The following is a 26410-nucleotide window of genomic DNA, read 5'->3' on the forward strand; positions in this document are numbered from 1 at the left end:
AAATTAGAAACGCAGCTACTCGTTTTGAAAGAGAGTATCCAGCTACCCTGACGAGGGACCCGTGCCATATGTTCAGGCAGAGGTTTGTGGGATATTAGTGGTTGCGTCTGTTTGTCCTCCCTTAAATCATTCATTCGGAAGCGTCTTCTCTCCCTGCCGTGTAGTCCACAAGCCAGAGCGGAAATCGGTACCACCTAAGGTCGTGGAACTTTTGTAATTCCGATGTATGTATATGGCTGATACAGGTGAATTACATAACTCCACTCATTTCAGGTGGTTATCGCGTAATACCCTGTTGTTGGCATGATAACCGTGGCGGTCAGGTGATAGAAGTTTCACTTCCCCACCCCATACTTGGCACCACGGTGGTGAGATGTTAACCAACTCGCCTGCTGTACAGGAGGTCGTGGGTTCGATCCTGACCCTGGCGGTACCTGTATATTTGGAATTTGCATGTTCTCCCCGTGGTCGTGTGGATTTTTCTCCAGATCCTCCGTTTTTTCCCCCTCCATATTTAGAAACACGCGTTTAGAGCATTTGGCTGCTATACATTTCCACATGATAAGCCACTTCGTTGAGCCATCATTTGTGGCCAGGTCGCTTCTGCAAAAGAGCTACATAGCTCAGCGGGCCTTACCTGGTAAAATAAAAAAGAGCTTATAGTTCATACAGAACCTGGAACCGCTAACGTTATGCCCACTTCTGGCGAAATCAACAAGTGAAATATCTGGTCCGTCGTGGGTTCATAGCTAGCGTTCAAGGATCTACACACACCACACAGTTATCTGCCGAAATCTCAGGTAGCGATTAATGCTATAGAATACATCAACGGTCGGCATCGATGAACATACAACGATCCAACGTATAGCCTTAACAGACTGTTGGGGCAAGTGCTGTGGGCAAGTGCTGTTAGCGAGCGCCTATACAGGCCGGCACAGCACACGAGGGGGTGGGTGGCCAACATTAGACAAAGATCCCCCATATAGCCTTAACAGACTGCTGGAGAAAGTGCAGTTAGCGAGCACCAATGAAGGTCGGCAGGGCACACAAGAGGGTGCGTGGCCAACACCAGATAAACACACACACCATCGCCAAGTTAATACCGCATTACATAATCGCGAGCCACACGCTCTATCCACTGTTGGACGATGTCTCGCAATGTACGTGTGTACCATCTCTGATGGTTGTGTGATGGCTCAGTCCGTCTCACGTCCGCACATGGACCCATCTCTATAAACTTTTATTTGACCAGATAAAGCCCCACTGAGCTGTTAGCCATTTTTCAGAGGCGACCTGGCAATACGTGATGATAGCTCATCGAGGTGACTCCCATTATACCATCACACGTGGGAATTTACAGTAGCAGCTTAATCATCTCAACGCATGTAATTTATAAACATGTGGAGGGCAACACCACGCGCCCACGGAGAAGAACATGCACACTCGGAATACACAACATGCACACAATACACAACATGCACACAATACACGACATGCACACAATACACGACATGCACACAATACACAACAGGCACACTCGGAATACACAACATGCACACAATAAACAACATGCACACAATACACAACATGCACGCAATACACATGCACACAATACACAACATGCACACAATACACAACATGCACACTCGGAATACACAACATGCACACAATACACAACATGCACACAATACACAACATGCACACAATACACAACATGCACACTCGGAATGCACAACATGCACACAATACACAACATGCGCACAATACACAACATGCACACAATACACAACATGCACACTCGGAATGCACAACATGCACACAATACACAACATGCGCACAATACACAACACGCACACAATACACAACACGCACACAATACACAACACGCACACAATACACAGCATGCACACAATACACAACATGCACACTCGGAATACACAACATGCACACAAAACACAACACGCACACAAAACACAACACGCACACAATACACAGCATGCACACAATACACAGCATGCACACAACACACAACATGCACACAATACACAACATACACAACATGCACACAATACACAACATGCACACAATACACAACATGCACACAATACACAACACGCACACAATACACAACATGCACACACTACACAACATGCACACAATACACAACATGCACACTCGGAATGTACAACATGCACACAATACACAACATGCGCACAATACACAACACGCACACAATACACAACACGCACACAATACACAACATGCACACAATAAACACGCACACAATACACAGCACGCACACAATACACAGCATGCACACAATACACAGCATGCACACAATACACAACATGCACACTCGGAATACACAACACGCACACAATACACAACACGCACACAAAACACAACACGCACACAATACACAACATGCACACATTACACAACACGCAGACAATACACAGCATGCACACAATACACAGCATGCACACAACATGCACACAATACACAACATACACAACATGCACACAATACACAACATGCACACAATACACAACATGCACACAATACACAACACGCACACAATACACATGCACACAATACACAACACGCACACTCGGAATACACAACATGCACACAATACACAACAGGTATCGCCAGGGTCGCTATCGAACCCACGCACCCTCCAGGCACGGTGAGATCTCGCACCCGCGGCGTCTCAGAATCATCTCATCGATCCAAGGCCGTAATTATAATACAAATTGGGGGGGGGGACACACCCCCCCCCCATATTCAAATATGCTCAAAGTGTCCCCCCTAATATATTGCTATAGATTTATTTTAATATGATTGTGATTATGGTTGTACTTTATTAATCCCTAATCTCTGCCATTACATACAATGAAACAAGAAAAGGTAAAAAAGAAAAACATAGCAATGTAATACAATATACACTATTAGACATTATTGTAAAAAATAAAAAAAGTCCATCCTATGTTAGTGATTTTTAAAAATATTTTAAGCAGGAAATTATTTTTCAAATTTTGTTTTTTTTCTGGGGGTGACCCCGAGACCCCCTGGAAGATTTGGTCCTCCCCAATGTTGACTCCATGGCTACGGGCCTTGCCCTCTCTGGTGCCATCTCCTCTGGCTTCCGTCTACAAGTCTCGCCTATCGGTCACCATGCCTGCCGACCATAACGGTTCCTGCCAAAAGCCACTTTACCTCCCTTAACAGTCGACATGACGCCGAAAGCAGCGCTTCCCGATCCACGTGCTTCTTTCTCCCCTTGTCCTCTGCGTAATTCCAAGCATCGATCTCTCCACGTTTACTTGCCCACTTATCAGCTCCCCCCCCCCACACCACCAGTTTGTCAGTGCTCACGTTTACAACCAATATGTTTAACACGTAAATCAAATTAATGACATCTTACACAGCAGTGCTATCGCTCCGTACTGTTTTTTTTGCCTGTTGCACCTTTCGTAATAAAACTGCAACGACCCAAACCTTGAAGCTAGGCAAAGGGTTAACGCAATGCCGAGCGCAATGCAGTGGAGAACGCTTCATTGCGGTAGAACCCGTGGGATATCATCTAAATAGACCTCAATTAAAGTGAATGGTCTTCCTTTAATTGGTCTCTATGAAAGCGAATGTAGGTCGTTTAAGGTACAGCACCACACTTTAGCGTGGGGGGGGGGGGGGGTTCCTTAATTTCCCAAAGCGGCCAAAAACGTCACACTTAGACGTGTTGTCTTTGAAAGCAAAGTGTTTATTTCACTATATCATGCAACTCCAAGTTGTTTGCAAGGGGTGGCAGTTTTGTAAACGTATCACTAAGAAAACGACATGTGTATATGTACTGCCCGAGGCGTAATACTATGGGGATAAAACAAATAAGGGACTGGTGTTAGCATTGGTGCACACAGCACAAACCAGAAACAATCATGGCTACTGCGTTCATCATTAGCGCTGCCTTTAGAGCAGAAATAATAGTCGAACATTCCTGGAAATGGCGCGTATTCACAACAGAAAATTTGGTACTGGCAAAACATGAATTTGACGCGAAAGCTTTCACGAGATTAAATTATCCGATAACGGTGGCATGATGGCACGAAATAAATGTGCGTAGCTGTTTGCAGTAAACATCGAATCGTAGCAACAAACACTGGATAAACTGTGTAGTGGCAATGGTAAACGTGAACAATTAAATCAATTAAAAATATATTCCTACTTTTAAAAGATACCGTACATGTATTGAAATGTGCGCGCAAGAACAACGTGCCATTTATTCAGAAATGTAAGCAATGTTACCTTTAGGAACTGACAAGACACAAAACACATGACAGTCGAGATGAGGCAAAGTACAAACGATACAAACAAAAGAATCGATCCACGAACTGAATGATGCTCCCAAATTATACCAATTCATCAAATTTGGAGGCTGGTTAAACCATTACACGCCGACTAAAATGGTGCCATAAAACACTTATGTACTTACTGAAAGTAAACCATACACGCAACCTAATGGTACGAAAGCACTCTTTTGCAACGGCTGCCAGACCCTCTACCGAATATACCAAAATCAATATATGCGTACAAAAATTAGGTGGCGTCTCGGTGGTTTGCAAGTCATAAAATAACAGACAAGCGTCCGCTTCGTAAGCAAAAATATCAAATAAAATGTATAACCATCAGGCATCGTCATATGGCAACTCGGCAGCATGTTTAACTTGCTGATGACACTCAGAAAAAAATCACCCGAGGTTGCTTCTACAAAACAATGCGTCTCAGCATCATCAGCCGTGATCTATTCACTGTTGCATGAAGATCTCTCCAAAAGCGGTCGCCGTATCTCATGGTGTGACGATGTCAGATGCACCACCTGTGCCCCCTGCTGTGCCAACTTGCTGTGTTTTAGTCGCCCGGTGCCCTGCTCGTTGTTGTGAGCGTCGCTCCTCTGCCCTCCGTTGTTGCTGGAGGATGACTGCCTCCATCTGCCCAGTAGCAGCGTCCTCCACGAGCCTGTTCTACCCGCTACGCACTTAAACACACAAGCTACGCACCACGTCCCCTTGTTGACGCACCGAAAGTTGCCTACGCAGGGCTATATTGAGATGATGCAGTTGACCCACATCGGTGGATTATTTATCTGGAGTGTAAACACACAAAAAACCATAACAGGACTTCGAAGCGTCTATCTCCATTATGAGCTCGTTATATCAGCTATTCATTCTCAGGCCGTTCCAAGTCCACTAAAAAATAAAGGGCACGATCAGCTCTGTTGTATCCACTTGCAAGGCATGTGCGCTTCGTTTCGTTGAGGCATTTTTTTATATACCACAAATATCTGTCCCTTCAGCTCATGAGCAAGGATGGGGCCAAACAAATTCCCATGATTATTTCTTTAGCCAGTATCACCGATTCGTTCACTCTCAATGCTTTTCTCTTCTTGAACTTTTACCGCTGCATCTATCCACCTTGTTTGTTCATCTTTCCCCAACTTGCCTTTCCTTCCACTTTTGTTGTGTGGCGTCGCCAAGAGAGGGCCTCCTGTGCGGGCTCATTGCAGTCGTTGTTTTCAACAGACTGCTTTGGCCACCCCTCTCTTCTTTCGTATGGCTCAGGGGTTGGCAACCTGCGGCTCTTTAAGGACCTCATTGCGGCTCTTGAAATAATTGACGTTTTTTTTTGTTATATATACCGAATTCGAAAAAAAAATGACTCTTCTTGTTATTTTGGTTGCCGATATTTGACCATGGGAGTCCAGTTTACCATGGAAAGCCCAGTTTATCAAGGGCAGGGGTCGGTAACCCGCGGCTTATTACGGACTGCTTCGTAACGTTATTTATTAGGGATTGTCTCGGATTCACGTGCATTGCGGCCTCCTGAAATAGACTTTTTCTTACCAAATTCGAAATGGCTCTTCTTGTTATTCGAGTCGCCGACCTCTGGAATGGCTGATGACGTAGATGCAGAGCAACGACTACAATTTCACATTCAGGTGGTCAAGCCAACCACAGCAGCAGCCGCCGCCCTTACATATTCCCCGTCTCAGTGTGGTCCAAAGGGCTTATTGAACCAAATATAATTCCTGCGATAGATTTCATGGAATCAGAGGTTCCAGTTGAAGGGCGTTATCTATGTACTTAAATCTTCCATAAATTGGACGCTTAACCTATTAAATTTGAAAACCACCTGCAATTTGGGGATTAAGAAATTATACGGACCATAATTGTTAGTTGCACATTTTGTGCAGTGGACAACTGCTGAGCAAGCAAAGGTTTATCATTAGGGCATACTGCAGCCAATAATTGTAAAATAAGTCTATTTTACTGTGTATATATTTATATTCACCCTCAATACGAACTAAATATTTAAAAATATACATTTCAATATATTGCAACTAAACTGCAAGCCAAAGTACAAAACATCCCATGGCTGGGTTAAACAATGCAAGTCAACAACTGCCACCATATCCATGCATATATAAGTTGAAATTGTGACTGCAGACTCCACTCCCTATGTTCTGTAAACAAGAGGTCACAAGCAAACATTGTGCTGTCGACTGGAGAACTCGACGAATGAATGTGCTCTGTGTATGATTTTTCTCGGGGACAATCCATGCTTACCCAGATGCAGGGACTGCGTGCGTCACGGACAAATCCCAACCACCCTTCAGACATGCTGTGCGCATAAGCCCTATCTTAATGATAAAAGCCTACCGCATAAGTAATCACTATGTTTATATTTGTAAATAAGGCATGTAAACAGCTAATATGCTTCACCAAAACTGCACAGTTGTATCACGTAGTCCTTTACGTAACCCAAATAACAAATATCTTGTAGATATGTACCTAGGCTGTGTTCTGCGGTGTCCAGCACGACTCTTGAACTTCATTAATGAGAAAATAGACTTTAAAGCCAAGGTCACGTGTGTCATTATGGGACTGTTAATATCACTGTTATACCAGTCTTCAATTTTAATTCAATGTTAAAACAGCCACATCAGCAGAGTGATATCTGTTGTAATGATCTTGAACATTTGTCTTTTTTATCATGAATAAAGCTGCACACTCAAAAGTCACCGGTGAGTGAAGTGTTGGCAAGCATGGGACATCGCCTTGATATGTATCTACAAGATAATGGTGCAATGATGGTGAGATATTAACTACCTCGCCTGGTATGAAAGAGGTCGTGCATTCGATCCCGACCCTGATGCCTGTAAATTTGGAATTTGCATGTTTTCCCCGTGGTCGCGTGGATTTTTCTCCACGTCTTCCGGGTTTTTCCTTCCATATTTAGAAACTTGCATTTAGAGCATTTGGCTCCTATAAATTTCCACATGATAAGCCAGCTCATTCAGCTATCAGTTGTGGCCAGGTCGCTTCTGAAAAACAGCTGTGTAGCTGAGTGGGCTTCACCTGGTAAAATAAAAAAAAAGAGTTTAGTTTGAGTGATTTTGTTCGTTTAAATTTCATTTAAATAGGCTCAAGCAAAGTAATATTTAAATGAACAAAAGCTTCCAGCTAAAACACACGGGAAGAATACTGCAGCGGCATGACCATGACTCCACAAAACGGGGTAGGCCACGAGAAGGCTGTCATCTTCAACCACCCAAAACCAAGAATGTCCATTACCCACGCAAGCCTCCCGGCAATGCTCCCTCAGAAATTAAGGCCACGAAGCGCCTACACCTGCCACAGGTACACGAGTCGCAAACGCGGCCAGAACCGGCCGCCAAGATCCACCCCGCACAACCGGCATGGAAAACCTTTTTACTCAACGGAAGGACTGACGTAGGACTTTCAAAATGTGTTTGGTGGGCCACACGTGAACGCGCACCTTAGCGTTGTGTCATAAAGATGCGTTAAAATAACACGCGTGTCGACCAACTGTCGACACGCGCTAAAATCAGAAACACAGTGTTTCCGGGTCGAGTAATATATTCCCTCTTTTAGTACCCGATTAGTGCGGCTAAGATGCTTGCAAGACGATAAGCATTGTTTTCGGGGCCGTTTCAAAGTGTTGGGTCTCACGTAGACGCACAAAATAAACCTGGGGGGGGCGGGTACGGCTCACGGTGGGGTGGGGAGGGGGGGTGACAAGGGGTCCCGCCCCCGCCCCCCCCCCCCACCGTTGCCTGCCCCTAGAATATGGAGGTGAAGAGCAGGTAGCAAAAGCAGCAGAAGGTGACAAAGCCAATGAGCCAATTGATGGAATAGACGTAGATGATGAGGCGGTCCATGTCCAGCCAGCCTCGGCTCTGCTCCTCATCCTCGTCCAGGCGGAAGGCGTGCGGGAGGTGCCAGCGCAGCTGCGTGCCGGGACGCCCGCTAGCTCCTGCAACTCGGAAGGTTGTCCGCGATTAGCGCTGTCAGGCGGTTGCACACGGGCGGCGTCGTGGCGCCGCGGGGTGTCCCCCGAGCTGCCGCCACGAGAGGCGCGGAAACAATTCCTGCCTTGCGCGATTTGATGAACCGTCACGATTCAGGGTCACAATTCCATTCTAGAATGTCTTTTTTTTTTCCCGTCTCGTTTGCATAAGACATGTTCCCCATGGATCGATTCATAGACTAAAGCTTATTCTTACACTCATGACATGCACCGAATGATGCGTAAGAGCATCAATTATTTATGATTTATGGAAATGATATGCTAATGCAATATTTATGCTAAGGATCTGCACACGTTTTATGCTAATGCAGCATGCATGTCAGAAACGATCATTTGTATTTGTTTGTATTGCATTGTCTTTCAGTACCCTTTGGATATATCACAATATGAATTTCAAAACTGACCATGAATCGCAATCATTTATCAAATCACGAGGGCTTGCAGAACATTTACATACTTTTCTACGTGCAACAAGAGCTGCTTGTTGCTTGGGGTTCGCAGCGTTCTTTAATCAACGAACCGGAATCACACGAATCAGAAAAGCCCATGTCGGCTGTTTCTTAATGGCAGCTTTGCATCTTTAAAACGTGCAGAGGGGCACGCAAGAAAAAAAACACAAAACGCAGTATTACAGCGTGTGCTCCGTTCATTGCCGTGTCATTTATTGAGATTTACGCCCAGGATCACGATAATCCGTTTGCAGCCCAATCGTTTTTCTCGCTATAATCTCCATTCCGGATGAAAAATGCCACTCAGGAATAAGGGTCACGGTAAGATTCTCTCTCGGTTTCCCCGTGACGAGCAAATCGCAAGTCAGGAGGCTAATGCTCCTAGCCGACAAGATGAGCTCTTACAGTAGTGGCACCACTGCCGTGTCTTGCCACGTCTCACCCTGTTGTTTTCGGGGTAACTAATTCATTCAGACACCGCATGGTTTGAGACAGTGACCCAGGACAGCGGCAGTTTCGTTCCGCATTTTCACATCCGTATCACAGCAATGACACGTAGTGATAACTTAACAAAACCATCCATAGTCTTCGACATTTAAATTATAGGCGTTTACAGGTGACTGCTAAAAACTTTTGTAAACGAGATTAGATTGTTACTCCGAATCTATTACTGTCATGCTCTGGGTTATTGCGCACGCAAGTAATAACGTTAGCGTCTGAGCCACTCGCCATTTAGCAGTTCCGCGATCTGTTCATTAGCTAAGCCATTACACAAACAACGTTGTGCAATGTTAGGTTAGATCTGTCGCTTTCACTTGACATTGCACTGCGAATGCTAAAAGCTGATGCACATTACACTCCAATGTTATGGTGCAACAAAGCGCTGGTTATAATTACAACGGGACTGAACGCGCTGCTGCAAAATGCTCCTGTAATGAACTACATTATTAAAACGGCGAGTATGAAATTACTGCAGTCCACAAGACACAGACCTTCGTTCAAGGGAGTATATTCAGGATGGTGTACATCTATTAAAGGCGAATCTAACAATTAAGTGAACCAATGTTCCATTAGAAAGCTCATTTTGCCTGTCGTATGCCATGCCCCACTATACAGATCAAAGCAAAAGTAACTGCTGGGAAATAGGATCTCATATGACATGGATAGGAGGTAATGTCTTTCTCTTCGAATGCAACACTATTGAAAAATAATGCAAAATATTGATGCACACAACCGACGGGCAGTAATTATCAGCGTGGGCATTTTTTATCATTTGTAAAAGTATGCCAAAATTATCTGTAATGCGCAAAGCTATGTTCTACTAGCGTATGAGCTTACACCGAGCTCAGTTCTACCTCGGCCTTAGTATATTATTAATATTTCCATTCAGTCGAGCTGAATGAAAGAGTTTAGTCGAAGCTTTGAAGTCAATTCATACATAATTGCTTTTTGAAATGGAAAATTTCCATCGGTAAACAAAGGTAAGCTTTGTCGTCAAATCGACAGGACACATCGCACACACGTGGACGAGCGCATAATCGCGCACGAGGACCTGTCGGATGTAATGGGTGGGCGGTGGGAGGGGTGGGGGGTGGGAGGGGGTGGGGAGGGGTGGGGCTGGGTGGGGAGGGGCTGGTCACCCCGTGGTGCCCTTATAAAACTCAACGTTTAACCTACTCACGCCGGCTTGTGCCCGCCCTCACAGTCGGGCATATTGTGCGGAATACACCACGTGGTGCCGCCGTTGACCCTGGCCATTGACCGAGCAACCCAACGTTCCTACCAGCTCCCTCCGCAGGAATGTGTTAAATATGGAACCTTCAATCCGTGAACATCTCGCAAAACTACGACTGATAATTTATTTACTGAACAAAAACTTCGAGGTACCAACAAGGGCGCATCCACTGCATCATTAAGCTCTCTATCTGCCCCTCTTGTGAAGTGGCGTGGGCTGTGCGACTGTGCCGTACCTCTCAGGGAGGCCATGATCGTGCGCAGTCCCCCCTGCCTTCCCGGGAGGGGCCAGTCCGGCCCGTGCAGCCTCAGGTCGGAGCGCTTACGTGCCACATACGCTCGCGGGAACAGTAGCTTTGCCGCATCGTCGAGGGCTGCACAGACCACACAAAGGCAAAGATCCCCCATGTAGCCTTAACAGACCGGTGGGAAAAGTGCCATTAGCCAGCACCTATGAAGGCCGGGGCAGCACACGAGAGGGTGGGTGGCCAGCACCACGCCCGGCCGCCTTTGTCTCCCGAGTTGCGATGTTTATACACCACACCAGGTGCTCATTTGAGGCTGAGCCGACCTAGGGAAGGCCCAGGACCGGTTCAGATAATCGTTGCTGGCGTTGACCTTGAGCAGCAATCAAACTCGGGTCCCTGGGTTTGTAGCGCAGTGCGCCAACCGCTACACTATCGCACGGGCCACACACACACACGCACAACAACAACAACCCCTGATTAGCCTCACAGGAAAAGTGCTGTTAGCAAGGATCTATGGAGGTCAGCATGAAAAATTACCATCTTCATCAGACTACCTATATATAGTACGTAATTAGGTATGCACACAGACATACAACAACAACCAACGTTCACCACTAAGTGGCAGTGACGTCACCACGACACTTGTGCCATGCTAGGTGCACTTTGAGGCCACGTGAAGTGCCGAAGGCCCGCTGGCAAGAGGTCAAGGAACAGACCCAGGTGCCAAGGATTGACTTGGATGACTGGCAGATGCACCAACTGTGCTTCCTACTGTGCCAACTTTCAGCCATAAACAGCCATAACGGCTGTTGGGGAAAATTCAGCGAGCAAGCATCTACAGTGGAGTACGTCGAGCACTGCTGTGTCTGCATGCACAAAGGGTGCAAAAATCTCCGGACACAATCTACCACTGAAGTTCACGACCTCGAATCGTGACGACGCATCGAATCGCCCAGGAGGGCAAAATCAAGCTGTCCCTATGGCCGCCGTTACCCGGCTGGTAGGTGACGCGGCGGATGAGGACGCGGCAGAGGGGGCACGGCGTGCTGCCCGGGTTGTCGCGCGCCAGGCTACGGAGGCACGTCTCGCAGAACACGTGGCGGCACGGGTGGCACAGGTAGGGGCTGCAGTAGACGTCCAGGCAGACGGCGCACGTGTGACCCTCCATCTCGGCGTCGCCTTCGCTCTCGTCCGCCGTGTCCCCGTCGCACTGGGCACGCTGGGAGACGGGAAGCGCCGTGCGTGCAGCGGGCGCGGCGGTCATTGCGTGACATGTGGGGGGGGGGGGGGGGGGACACTCCTGGGCAAGGTGGCTCGAAAGTCAGCGGTGAATGACATTACATTACATTTTATAGCTTGTGCAGTGTTGAAGAAACGTAATGCTATGCTGCTTGAATGTATCTCGGATCAAAATAATGGGGAGAAATTAGATGGGAAAACAGCATCTTATTTCAAAAGACTCTGCACGTCTTCCATAAATCTCAATACAATCATTAAATATTTTACCACTCTACTATGCAAGGTATGCAGCCATCACTTTCACAATGTTCAATTCCGTGTTTAGAAGTAAGAGGTGCATTATAGATGAGAGGGGTATCAATAATCGATCACCCTGTGCTGCTGAAATTATGCACTTCCAGAAGGCTGTGTGTCTGATGGGTCGCATAAAGAATACTTTCAATATTTAAGTGGAGAGACAGGTATATGAAAGGGACATATATTGTCCGCTAATTTATGTTATTCATATACTCCACGACGCTCACGATTATTTTTAGTTATTTAATGTATTATATAATGTTGCATAAGAAACTAGGAACCACATCGTAAAAAAAGGGCCCTTGCTTGTAAGATCGGCCGTTTAATGGAATTTATTCAATCAAGCCTGACTGCTCATGAGACAATGAATGTCGAAAATGGTCCAGCATATTGCTTGTATTTGAAACGACGATGCTGATATTATGCACTTCCAGAAGGCCGTGCGGCCGATGGGTTGTATAAGATATTCTTTTATTTGTTATGCGGAGAGACGGATATACGAAGGTGAAATGTTGTCCACTTGATCATGCTTATGTTCTACATATTTGTTAATTGATAGTGCAGTGCAGTGGTAACACGGTGGTTAGCACACTGAACTCCAGTTTGATTTCTAGTCACAGCTACCATCAGTAGCGAGTGATATCAGACCTGGTCTTGAGTGCTCCCAACACCAACCCACACTGACCACCGTGGTTTTCGGTTTCACAGCGCAGTGAGCTAACCAAAGCGCCACCGCCCCACTAATACTATAAAAAAATATCAACTAAAAGCACACTGTTTTGAGATATGGCCATATTATAATGCTACGTAAGTTCAAGCAGTATAACATTACATTATTCCATGTTGCACAATATGCATAATGTAATGCTGAACATGTGTGTTTTGCACATTGGTGTAGTGTGCTTATCAACACATGTTAATGTACATACGATGTGGATTAATCATGACTGCTTCCATTAAGGTTTTAAATCGAGTCAGCAGAACTGACAAAGCCGATCCAGTTGAGCGCTGCTGCCTACTCCCATTAAGGCCATTCAATCAATCAAGTCCTAGAGAGTAAAATGTGGACCCCATGAGTGCATTAAGATATAAGCAAACTGGTTTCGTTTATCGCAGTTGCTGAGCAGAGGTCCAAAGGCCGGCAAGCATGAGTACTTGTGATAGCGTGGCAGAAAACAAACACATTGAGTGTGGTTATTGGAACATGGGGAAATAGTTGACGGGAGTACGTTCAATAGTCCAGCAGCACGCGGAAAGAAGGAGGAAGAGAATTGTTACGTCCGACGACATGGCAAATGAACATGGTGTGTGCAGACGAGAATAAACATTAAATCTAGTCGGAAGAGTCGTTGATATCGGCAGACGTATCGAGGGGTTAGATTAATGAGAACAATGACTGTGGTAGCTGCAGTAAAAGAGAAACAAGGAAGCAAACAGACAATGGCGAGAATGACTGGACTGCATTCTTCGAGTGCAGGGTTAACCCATCGAGCTAACTGCTTGGCAATGAATCCTCGCATCAAGCAGACTGAGGTAGCAACTGAGAGCTCCCCTTCATATGTGGCAGCGAAGCAACGACACTTGTCAAGAGTTTCCCCCAGCAAGTGGACATGACACTTAGAGCGCCGACTCAAGCGGGCTAAATTTGATAAGTACTTTGCATGGATTGCCATCATATTATATTGATCACAATAATGCTTTAACTTCGGAGCTCTCTCTCTCGCTAACGCACGGACACCACCGCTGTGCTACTGAGCGCATGCAATGCCAGTGATTTTTCAGCCGTGACCTGAAAGGTCATGATGCTTACAGCCACTAAGGCTACAGTTAGATAAGAAATCAATTATCTTGAATCCACTTTAAATTTATCTTGGGGTGGACAATTATAAAACCAATTCATGGCGACTTGAATGGCACCATTATGTACACAGCTTTAGGCCACACTTAAAACAGCATGTTAGTTCATGCCGCACTGCTCTGTGTACACACGTCGTCAGGTCAGGTGTTATCGTTTTAGCTGCCCTATTCTCAATTATCATTGCCTGAGAGATATCGCACCATGTGACTTCTAACAGTGGATTTGCATTACTTTGTGTTTTCACATCCACCTTTGTGAAAGTTAAAACATCCACCTGATGAATTCATTAAAGAGTTGCACTGCTTTAATTCAAAGGACTATAGCCATTGCGCATGCAATGATGATTCACCCTCCACCAAAACGCCAATGCAACGTCGCAAATTGATTCAAGAATGTTTGTCTTGATTGCTTTGTTAGACATGTTTCATTCGTACCAAGGGAATATTTGTATGTGCCCGTAAATATCCGAATTTTAAAATCACAACTTGACACACGTACAGTGAACGTGAAAATATTTTTCAAACGATGAATCAATGAATGTACAGATATTTTTTCGATTTAAAGCTTTCGTGACTACAGGGATTCATTTTCTTGGTTCTTTCGGTAAAGTCACGTAGAATGGAAATAAAATAATGAAAATAAAACATAATAAAATAAAATTCTCACGACGTTTCGGCCACAACACAAGTAGTCTTCTTCAGGTGAAGGAACAGAACTGTCGGGACGACAGCGCTTCAATGAACACTGCTAAGCTTGGCAGCGTCTTTTAAGCTGGGTGGGAGGAGCAGAGCGCCTTGACGAAGGAGTTTACATATCAACAGAAGAATTTAGCATTGAAGTAGCTGTGTTAATGTGTTGGATTAGCAGGGTGTTAAAGTCAGAAATTAGCATGTAACTGGGAGATTAGCATGATGTTAGTGTGAGGGATTAGCATGTAACTGGTCACGGAAGTAGCTATATTAAAATCAGAGTTTACATATCAACAGAGGCATTTAGTATATTGACGCTAAAGAACTGCAACTACCCAAATATCATACAATAAGCCGATGTGAAAGAACTAAGTATAAACTACATCAATATAATAAATGTACTCAATATATTCTTCAATAAGTTGAGCTATTAACATAAAGTAACTGGGTATACACTACACTATATTCTAGATTTGAAGCTTTCGTGACTGCAAGGATCCATACTCTTTGGTTCGATTCGGTGAAGTCAAGTAGGTAAAAAAATAAAACAACAAAAATCACGACGTTTTGGCCACAACACAAGCAGCCTTTATCAGGTGAAGGGACCAGACTGTCTCGAGGACAGCGCTGAAGTGAACACAGCTAAGCTGGTCGAGCACCAATTGGGTCGAGGCTCAAAAGAAAGCCGTCCCTTGGTGTGGACCAATCAGTTTCAAGGACAATGTATATATTATCATAGTATGTTTTTTGTTAGCATTTTGACTGCAGGTATTGTGGTTAATGCAGACATGAATCCTTGTAAAAAGGTTTCAGCTTTGTTGCCAGAAAAAAGAGAAAAAACCCTATTATTACATTGTATAATACCGTATACACAGCCCAATGTAAGCTCTAACATTATGCATTATATTGATATGTCTCCAACTAAACTTTTTTCTACATTACACGACTATACACCATAATATACACTGCCATAGACAAACCCCACCCTTGAATTATACAATGCGTTACTATACACTACCCTATACTTTAGACTATAAAATATTAGACTTGTAATATTACACTCTGTATTATTCTACCAATGCTACTGTATACCACACTGCTGTATATTCACTATACAATTACAATACTATATATTGCCTTATGAATTATGCTAAACATTACACTGTTATACTATTTATTATTATACATGCTATAAACCATACCATTGACCGTCGTGTGAAAGGTATTAAGAGGCAGTGCCAGCGAATGGACTGCGGTCTGAAAGTCACCGTAAAATACAATCAATCAAGAACCGAAATGGTTTATAACGTCTTTCCAATGGTTACTCAGCCAGAATCCATCTTCTCGGTTGAAATTGTCTCTGTGTTTGTTTATGTGGATGGCCTCATGAACGAATCTCTCACGGTAGCCGGATGGCTTGCAGAGAACCTCCGTCTTGGAGACGTCAATGTCATGTGAGCCCACTGAATTATAACAGTGATCTGCCACGGCTGAGGTGTTCATCCTACCGTGTTTCAAGTCTGCTTTATGTTCACGGATGTGGTCCGAGATATGTCGTTTGGTTTCTCCAATGTAGCTGCTACCACAGAGGCAACTTAGTTTGTAGACGCCTGGGTACTGTATGTCTGGAACCACATCTTTTACAGATGGAACCAGATCACGGATTTTATGTACTGTGTTAAATCGGACCTGGATCTTGTGTTTATTTAGGATTTTTGAGATATTTTTGTGACCCCCGCAATGTAGGGTAAGGTGATGGTTTTGAATGGCTCCTCAAGAGGATCCTTCTTCATGGTTGGAGTGATGGCTTTGCGGATTGTGTAGTCGGAGTAACCATTAGTTACTTCCGTGACCAGTTACATGCTAATCCCTCACACTATCATGCTAATCTCCCAGTTACATGCTAATTTCTGACTTTAACACCCTGCTAATGCAACACATTAACACAGCTACTTCAATGCTAAATTCTTCTGTTGATATGTAAACTCCTTCGTCAAGGCGCTCTGCTCCTCCCACCCAGCTTAAAAGACGCTAACAAGCTTAGCAGTGTTCATCGAAGCGCTGTCGTCCCGACAGTTCTGTTCCTTCACCTGAAGAAGGCTACTTGTGTTGTGGCCGGAACGTCGTGAGAATTTTATTTTATTGTTTTATTTTTATTATTTTATTTCCATTCTACGTGACTTTACCGAAAGAACCAAGAAGAAAAATGTACAGATCGTTACATGCCTAACCATGAGCTGTAATCCCACCGAGCCGTGTAGGAATCTGACCTTTCCTCTGTCCGTATCCTGCTTTTTCTGCAACCATCGATCTCCTTTGCGCCGATTTCTTCCATCTCTCTTCATGCGACTTCTCTCCTGCATGGAACATGTACAGTGAGGGAAAAAAGTTTTTGATCCCCTGCTGATTTTATACGTTTGCCCACTGACAAAGAAATGATCAGTCTATAATTTTAATGTTAGGTTTATTTGAACAGTGAGAGACAGAATAACAACAAAAAAATCCAGAAAAATGCATGTCAAAAATGTTATAAATTGATTTGCATTTTAATGAGGGAAATAAGTATTTGACCCCTCTGCAAAACATGACTTAGTACTTGGTGGCAAAACCCTTGTTGGCAATCACAGAGGTCAGACGTTTCTTGTAGTTGGCCACCAGGTTTGCACACATCTCAGGAGGGATTTTGTCCCACTCCTCTTTGCAGATCTTCTCCAAGTCATTAAGGTTTTGAGGCTGACGTTTGGCAACTCGAACCTTCAGCTCCCTCCACAGATTTTCTATGGGATTAAGGTCTGGAGACTGGCTAGGCCACTCCAGGACCTTAATGTGCTTCTTCGTGAACCACTCCTTTGTTGCCTTGGCCGTGTGTTTTGGGTCATTGTCATGCTAGAATACCCATCCACGACCCATTTTCAACGCCCTGGCTGAGGGAATGAGGTTCTCACCTAAGATTTGACAGTACATGGTCCCGTCCATCGTCCCTTTGATGTGTTGAAATTGTCCTGTCCCCTTAGCAGAAAAACACCCCCAAAGCATGTTTCCACCTCCATGTTTGACGGTGGGGATGGTGTTCTTGGGGTCATAGGCAGCATTCCTCCTCCAAACACGGCGAGTTGAGTTGATGCCAAAGAGCTCCATTTTGGTCTCATCTGACCACAACACTTTCACCCAGTTTTCCTCTGAATCATTCAGATGTTCATTGGCAAACTTCAGACGGGCATGTATATGTGCTTTCTGGAGCAGGGGGACCTTGCGGGCGCTGCAGGATTTCAGTCATTCACGGCGTAGTGTGTTACCAATTGTTTTCTTGGTGACTATGGTCCCAGCTGCCTTGAGATCATTGACAAGATCCTCCCGTGTAGTTCTGGGCTGATTCCTCACCGTTCTCATGATCATTGCAACTCCACGAGGTGAGATCTTACATGGAGCCCCAGGCCGAGGGAGATTGACAGTTATTTTGTGTTTCTTCCATCTGCGAATAATCGCACCAACTGTTGTCACCTTCTTACCAATCTGCTTGGCAATGGTCTTGTAGCCCATTCAGCCTTGTGTAGGTCTACAATCTTGTCCCTGACATCCTTGGAGAGCTCTTTGGTCTTGGCCATGGTGGAGAGTTTGGAATCTGATTGATTGATTGCTTCTGTGGTAACAAGCTGAGATTAGGAGCACTTCCTTTAAGAGTGTGCTTCCTAATCTCAGCTCGTTGCCTGTATAAAAGACACCTGGGAGCCAGAAATCTTTCTGATTGAGAGGTCAAATACTTATTTCCCTCATTAAAGTGCAAATCAATTTATAACATTTTTGACATGCGTTTTTCTGGATTTTCTTGTTGTTATTGTCTCTCACTGTTCAAATAAACCTACCATTAAAATTATAGACTGATCCTTGTCAGTGGGCAAACGTACAAAATCAGCAGGGGATCAAATACTTTTTTCCCTCACTGTATGTATTATTTTTTTAATGTTACTGTATTTGAGATTGCATTTGCCCAATTTGTGGAACTGCCCATTAGTTACTTTCAATAATACGTCATAAAAATGCATTACATCTAAATTTATAGCGACATGAATCACATTACATTAATTCAATTACGCTAAAAATTTTCGCTAATGCAAGCAGCATCGTTTTTACATGGGTGAACACTGAACAAGCACAACGTTCCAAGAGGATAAAACAAATACCTCGGACTGCGCACGTTCCTCCACGTCAGCCTCCAGGAATTCACGATTCCGTTGAAACTCCAAGGGCAACCGTGGCCGCTCAAGGGCACCAGAGGGCTGTGCTTCATCTTCACAATCAGACTCGCTGCCAGAGCCACTGCTGCTGTCGCTGAATAACATCCGTGCTGCCACTCCTGATGCTGATCCAACAGTCCCGTCCCCTCCGTCCGACCTCCTGAGCGTCATCCCGTCACCGTCATTGTTCCGCGCCCGATTCCGGAGAGAGCCGGTCACGCCACACATGGCGGAGCAGGACAGAGTCCGCTGAGTGTGCGTGTTTTCGTGATCATCTTCCAGAATAGCCGATCGTTCACCATCAGCAGGCTCCCTGTGAAAGTGAGCCAGCAAGCTGGACATGCAGGGAGAGCTCCCAATTTCCCTCTTACCCCAGACCGCCGTCGCGCTCCGCGACCGCCTGTAAGCAAGGGGAGAGTAAACGGCAGGAGGACTCCCGCCACTGTTTCTCAGGTCCAAGCTGAAGCATTTCCTGTGTCTTCTGACGACATGTGCGGGAGGAGGTCCTGTTGCCGGGACCGACGCCTGAAGAATCTTCTCGATTGTGCACCTCTCAGCCTTGCCCTGCTCAGTCTGCGGCATGCACAGAGAACGCTGTAAACAGGCTTCCAAGCTCGTTTTGCTGGGAAGTGACTGCGGTGGCTCGGTTAAGGGGTCCTTCACAGCCGGGCAAAGGACCCTCCGAATGAAATCGGGCTTCGACTGCACGTCGATTGAGTTTGGTGGGGAAGTCACTTCGTAGTCCACTCGGCTCTTGCAGATTTGCACAGCGGGGACCATGTACTCACCGCATAGGCATCTGGAGGGAATTACAAAATTGAATGATCCCAAACGGCCACCACAGTGTGGGCAATGAAGCTTCCCCTTTGTCCACTGACCCTGCAAGCCGACAGAATGGAAAACAAATAGTCACAATGCATAAATTGTCAGCAGGGCTCTGCTATTCTCGTACACGAAAGCTCGTTCCATAACGCACTGCAGCTTTTGAAAATTGCCACCATCAGCCGCAGAGGTCATGTGAGTTATGACTGTAATGTACAAAATGGATGGTCATCAACTTAAAAAAACACATTCAGTATGTGTTCTACAGAAGTGCACATGTGCAGGTACGGGATGTGTATAATATTTACATTTCAATAACTTTTTCCCCCCATACAATTTCATCATGTTACTGAGGAATACCAGGACATTTTGCTTTATGCAGAAGCACAGAAACGATGGTTTAAGTGCTGCCTCTACCATGTAAACACGGTGTTATGAAAACGCAAATCAGCATTTTCATTATTCGCGAATACAGCACGCTTGTTGTGAAAAACACTGGGGAAGTGCATAAATGATTCATCGTGGTTTGTTGGAAAAGGTATTGTTTGCTTCATAACAAATATCAAAAATACAATATTTTTGAAAGCCACATGAATGTGAGTACATTGTATAAATAAAAAAAATCAGTACAAAGAGATATCCCTTAAAGGTCTTTACTAAAATGTGGTCTATTTGAGCTAGAGTTTTGTTGAATTATTTGAAAAGACTTTACTAACATGTTTTTTGTAATGTGTGCGCATATCTCCCAAAAATGGTTACTTTCCAAAAGTGCGTAAAGTTTGAATAAGTTTGAATAAAGCGTAGCTACCCTATCCATTTCTGTTGTCAGCCAGGAGGGGACGTTCTCTTGGTTGATGTACCAGATGGAGCTCTCGTCCTCTCTCTCGCACTTGCCTTCACAATCACGGGGGTTCTGTAAAGATTTGCCAACGAGGTAAAACTGACCTTGCGCTGGTTTCAATAAAAACACTGCCAAGTAAAATCATCTGGCACAGTAAAATCATAGATTTTTAGAAACCGGCAAACATTAAAACATCAGTATGCGGTAACTGTGATTTGGCCATAGCCTTGGCCAGTATTTACATGCAATTGTGGACCATGGATTTAGGATACATGTGGTCGTTACCAGCTGTTCTCCATGCGAGCTCAGCAAGTTGCTCGAGTCCATTAGTGGCCGTCGGCATTTCCAACAGCGAAGAATTGCTGTCTGAACCACAGGGTGCCTTCTCATGTCCTGAATGATCCACTGCAGAGAACATACTGATAAATAACATATTTTGATTTAAAGCTTTCGTGACTGCAGTAATTTATTTTCTTAGCTCTTTCGGTAAAGTCACGTTGAAGGGAAACAATAAAATAATAAAATATATAATAATAACAATAAAATAATGAAATATATTAGCAATATATATTTTATTATTTTATTGTTTCCCTTCAACGTGACTTTACCGAAAGAGCTAAGAATATAAATATCATATTGTACAGGGCAAAGAACATATGGCAGGCAGGAAGAGTTACACAAACCTGCATAATTGTATGTATCGCGCAGTTCCTTTTTATGAAGCCCCATAGATGTTTATGCTGTTGAGATGTTGTATCATAACAATTGCAACACAGCACCAGCCAATTTCACCATCACAACATTTACACATTCTAAAATTGCATTTTCTGTTCTGGGATTCATTTAAGAGCTGCACATACTAAATCACAGGTGACACATGGATGTCTTAGTACATACAAGCTGCCCCGAATTGCCCTCCTTAAAGTCACATGTCAAAATGAGGACAGAGACAAAGTCTCAAGGGCATATGGCATTTACAGAATAAACAAGATGGGAAAACTGTATATTTAAAGATCGTGTTTACTTTACCTACATCAATATTATATGAGACCAAATGTGAAAACAAGCATAATTCTGAATTTCAGTCAGAGTAGGATGTCTGTAAGGCACATGCATAACAGTTTCCATGGTTATATTCAATACTTAATCTGGCAGTATTTACTGGTCTCATTAAAGTTGCAAAATGGCAAATTAATTCCATTTATAACCGTCAATGACCACTTTTTTTTGTCAAAATGGTGTGCAAACTAAACCAATATATGATGCCTTCACTCGGGGATTTTTTTTTCTCTAAAAACAATTACACCGACAATAGTACTAATTTGAGATGAAGTAAAGTTAAATGACAGATATGAATCCACAGGCCTTGATAGTGCAACGTTAACTCGATGACAAGGACCTATCCCCAAGCACTTGACGTGTCTGGCACATTTCAAGAATGTGTTACTTAAATGTACAACCCTCATAATAACATTTCAAGGTACCAAAACAAAATCACGTTCAACACTGTATATGTTAAAAGCAATTAACACAGCACATTAACCTCCAAAGATTGCTCAAGCGAACCCAATTTTCTTTATTCAAGACAAGGTAAGAGGCGACAAAATACACAATATATCTTTTGAAAGAAATCTCTAGGTCACCGTACATTGACCAATATTATGGTAATACGTATATTATTTAGAAGAAATCGACCTTTAAATTACTGTTTGCTATGAGATTTAACAAATCTTGTGCATCAGTGTTTGGCAATAAACCTGAAACATGACCCAGTGTCAAAAGGATTGAACCGCTGATCCCATTTAAGCTGTCACATAGGCATCCACACTGACCACTATATTACCGAAGCTGTATCACACTGTGTTTCCATTAAAATATCGATTCAAATGAGCTGTTATACTCATGTAAAAATCAACAAGTTATTTGACAAAATGCATGGGTAATGTTGGAATGTGGTTAAAACCATTGGACTAACAATGACTCAGCATTGGCCCAACATTTAATGTTTACTTGGACATGGTTGCTTTGTGTACACAAAACCCCATTTTTATTTGATAGATTGCAATCATTTGCAATCTATCTAATGAAAATAGATTGCAAATCATTTGCAATCATTTTAAATCTATTTCATTGCACACGAATAGATGGCAAATGATTGCAAATGGCAGCTTCCAAAATGCACTAAAGGTACAGCATAATTCAAAGCTTTTGTAGACTATTGTGGCGTGTTTGCATGTTTATTGAAGCACATTTAACAAACGCTTCCCATGGAAACAAAGTCAGTCCTTTATAAAGGGAATAAACTGAAAGTCAAGAAAATAAAAATTACGTTTTCAAAATCCATTACAGAGAAGTTATTCAGCCAGAGCCCATTTAACTTTTGGCTAGGCACAAACAGGGAAGTCGACAGAGGAGAGGTAGGCACGGAGTTGTAGACAAGCTTCAGACAATCCTTATGATTGAAAGCTGTTAATTTTCAAAATTGCAGGTTTGTGGATGGCTACGGCTATTACAGAGAGCCCCTAACCTCATGGAAGGTCACCGACACAAAGTATGCATTTGTAATCATGAACATGTAAACATTTAAATATTCAGCTTCTAAACGTCCATCTTATCAACATGATGATGAACAACAAAACCTATTAAAGTTTTCATTAAGTAAACTACTGAGATTCGAAACAAAACGTGTATGCATGTACAGCTAGAGACACGATGGCGATACCAAGAAAATGACAGAAACACTCAACAAACAGCATGCTCTGTCTTGGCCATGTCTTGATCGATTCCAGTTGAAGGTTTTGAGATAAACTGCATATGTAAACCCAAATTGTATTGTTTATCGCCAAATCACTGCGTTCAAACCATCAGAGGCAGCTTACATGTGTGTCAAATGCCTACAGAGGAATGCACATTCCAAAGGCCAGAATTCCAAAAAAGCCTTTCACATCTATCACTGCACAGCTACCTTTTAACATGTGACAGCTGGCAAAGTGGTGAAGGCAACTTCAAGGGAGTATGTGGATCTGTTAACACCATTGCATAAGCTTTCGTGTAAACAAGCATATGTCCTCTCAAATTGTATCGAATGTTAAAATATAAAGCCGTTACACAACACCTATAAAAATGCTAATCTTGAAAAGCCTCACTTAGTCTTAAAGCAATTTTCAGCAGTTTTATGCAAGAGCACGTTTGGGGGGGTTCTATTATATATAATTTGCATACGAGAGGAAGCCCTGGGAACATCCACCACGCATATGTGGGCATAGCATTTCAGTGTCCTCAATCTGCACAGACAGGTTCAGGACAACCAATTGAACCCATTCTCCTGGCCACTTTGCAACAGCGGGGGCGTGAGTATTTCAATACATCGCAATGCAATCCACCAAACCTTGCCTCCTAAGTGCTGAATAGTGAAGTAAACAGTCGAGCATGTGGCCAAATTATCCGGAATTCGTCTGGTCTTGGAAGACGAGCAGGGCTTGCGCTTGGATAGTGCTTGCATGGGAAAACGCTACACCTAAACTAGGAGTTATAGGCTGCTGTTGGCAGTGAATTGCAGGGAAATCCATTGTTAGCCAAATAATAGTTCAGTTCGCCTATGGTCACTCAAAACTATGCTCCATACTCGCAAACAAAGTCCAACAACAACAACAACGCCGGTTAACAGATCGCTGTGCAAAGCAATTCCTGCCACGCGAACACCGGTGGGCCTCGTGCCAAAGCAGTGAAGACGTTCGTTCTTCATGTGGTGGCCAAGGCGGTCAGCCGCGTGGCCCTCTTGAGATTGACGGCGTGAGAGCAGCCGACAAAAAAAGTGGGAAATAATCGCCCGTTTAGTTTATCCACACAAAGCACGACCCAGCATCGAAACGCTCGAGACCCCGAGTTACTGTGGCCGCGATTGCGTTCCACGCACGCGCAAATGACGAAGTCTCGCGATTTGGAGATTAACTGACTGTACGCGCCATATGGGTCAATTTAACAACAAAACTAATCCAAATTGTCAACATGGGTAAAACAAAAAAGGCCACTGCCGCGTATAACTGTAGCTGGTTCGCGTGGAGATGAAAATAATTGCCGTAAAATAAGAGATTTCAAAGGGTCCCCTACAAGTTGTTGTCACGTCTCCTCTGGATATGTCCACATTTCGTGGTTCTCGGTAAAGGAGGCCGAGACATTGACGTGAAACGCCGCGCACTCGACAGGGACCTGCGAGGGGGGTTGCCCGGCAGGTATTCCAAGCGAGACCGAGGCTCACCGAGGCACGCTAGGCCGCGACCCTTTCGACTACCTTTCACCGCATGCAAAAACCGCAAAACTATCAGCGCGTTGATCACGAGACAAAAAAATAACACGCGCACGGCAAGAGCACGAACTGCACCAGAGACGTGTTGCTATTACGGGAAGCAACATAATTTATACTGAGTACAGTCCAACAACAAAACACTGACCGTGAACGGACGGATGACGATGTTAGCAGAAAGTTGGAGCGATGTATCGCGTCCCGGGCTCCCTATTGACACGTGTGTGTACGTTTAATTTGAAATGCCAATAACTACCAGCTTTAAGAGCGCTTAATTATTAACTTTGACGAGACAGCGATCGCCCATCTCGTCTCAAGCGAGGAATACGAGCGAGTGTTATCCGCGCTCAGATCAGCCCCCGTGCCATCACAGCCACTCCTGCACCCTTGCATATAATTACAGCGCGTTTTTTTAAACCATTACAACCACATCGTTTTACAGTTTTAAAATTGACTTGACGTAAGTCTAATATCGTTTTTGAGGGGATCATTTTTTTTTAGGACTTTTAAGTGTGTATTATGATGTAAAGTTTCATACTCGAGGTGAATAAATTGCGGATGAAAAAAACCAAACGTACCTGGCAACAACTCTTTAACATGAATTTCTTTTATACGCAATAAGCAACAATTTAATGCGCCGGAAGAGATAAACGATTCGTCGTGATAAACTAGATTATTTTCACGGGGCAACTGTACATGTAAACAAATGCGCGCCTAGCGGGCATTTGAAATGATGGCTTCGGACCTTGCAATTTGTGAATACCATCATCCTGACATCATGAGTTTTGAGTTCATTTTGTTACACAGATGATCCCGTTTAACCAGTTTACCCAGGCTATTTTACACGGTGTTTGGCATTACTAGGGGAGGTGTCATCTGCAACGAAGCCCAATGCAGTTGATGGAGTAGCCACATTAAACACGTACATCACCAATGCCACTGTCACCATCGCCAGGGGAATGGCAAACTCCAGTGCCTTTCTAAACTTTACTCATCTTATATGTACAACCATAAAGGATTGCTGTGCACCCATAATTATTGCTTATCACGCGCTACGTGACAGATGGCTTCTTACTCAAATTAATAGTGAGATTGTGAGCGTGTGTGCAGTGCTGGCCAGTGTGGTGGCAAGCGCACTGCGCCACGAATTCAGCCACCAAGGTTCGATTCACAGCCCACAGACAACATCGCTGGCGAAAAACATATCTGAACCTGGTCGCAGGTTGACTCACCTTTTAAATGAGTGCCGGGTGCGGTGTGTACACATCATCACTGGGGAGACAAAGGCGTCCGGGTGTGGTATTGGT

At 44.1% G+C, this 26410-nt stretch overlaps 1 protein-coding gene across 3 annotated transcripts; it reads right to left on the reverse strand.

Annotated features, from left to right (window-relative positions):
- Positions 1 to 3742: 3742 nt before the first annotated feature.
- RNF180 (ring finger protein 180) lies at positions 3743 to 25824 on the reverse strand. Of its 3 annotated transcripts, none has more exons than XM_032953619.2 (8): positions 25682 to 25824; positions 21086 to 21205; positions 20768 to 20872; positions 19084 to 20016; positions 17173 to 17259; positions 11813 to 12038; positions 10808 to 10945; positions 3743 to 8334 (listed from the first exon to the last, which is right to left on the reverse strand). In XM_032953619.2, exons 1-8 carry the CDS (start codon positions 25700 to 25702, stop codon positions 8141 to 8143), a joined length of 1824 nt encoding a protein of 607 aa, XP_032809510.2. In that variant the 5' UTR covers positions 25703 to 25824; the 3' UTR covers positions 3743 to 8140. The 3 variants fall into 3 exon arrangements, with proteins under 3 accessions (XP_032809510.2, XP_032809512.2, XP_032809511.2); XM_032953621.2 differs by lacking the exon at positions 25682 to 25824 and adding an exon at positions 25252 to 25636 and having other exon boundaries at positions 21086 to 21219; XM_032953620.2 differs by lacking the exon at positions 25682 to 25824 and adding an exon at positions 25252 to 25635.
- Positions 25825 to 26410: the final 586 nt, after the last annotated feature.

The sequence above is a fragment of the Petromyzon marinus genome, chromosome 13, assembly GCF_048934315.1.
Source record: "Petromyzon marinus isolate PM22_M1 ecotype Great Lakes invasive population chromosome 13, UKy_Petmar_22M1.pri1.0, whole genome shotgun sequence".
NCBI lineage: Eukaryota > Metazoa > Chordata > Hyperoartia > Petromyzontiformes > Petromyzontidae > Petromyzon > Petromyzon marinus.

Coding starts and splice junctions, on each gene's coding strand:
- RNF180 (XM_032953619.2), bottom strand. CDS start 25,702: ATGTTAAAGAGTTGTTGCCAG. Junction 20,873..21,085: donor GCTCGCATGGAGAACAGCTG/GTAACGACCACA, acceptor AAATCTTTACAG/AACCCCCGTGATTGTGAAGG. Junction 20,017..20,767: donor TGACAACAGAAATGGATAGG/GTAGCTACGCTT, acceptor GTCGGCTTGCAG/GGTCAGTGGACAAAGGGGAA.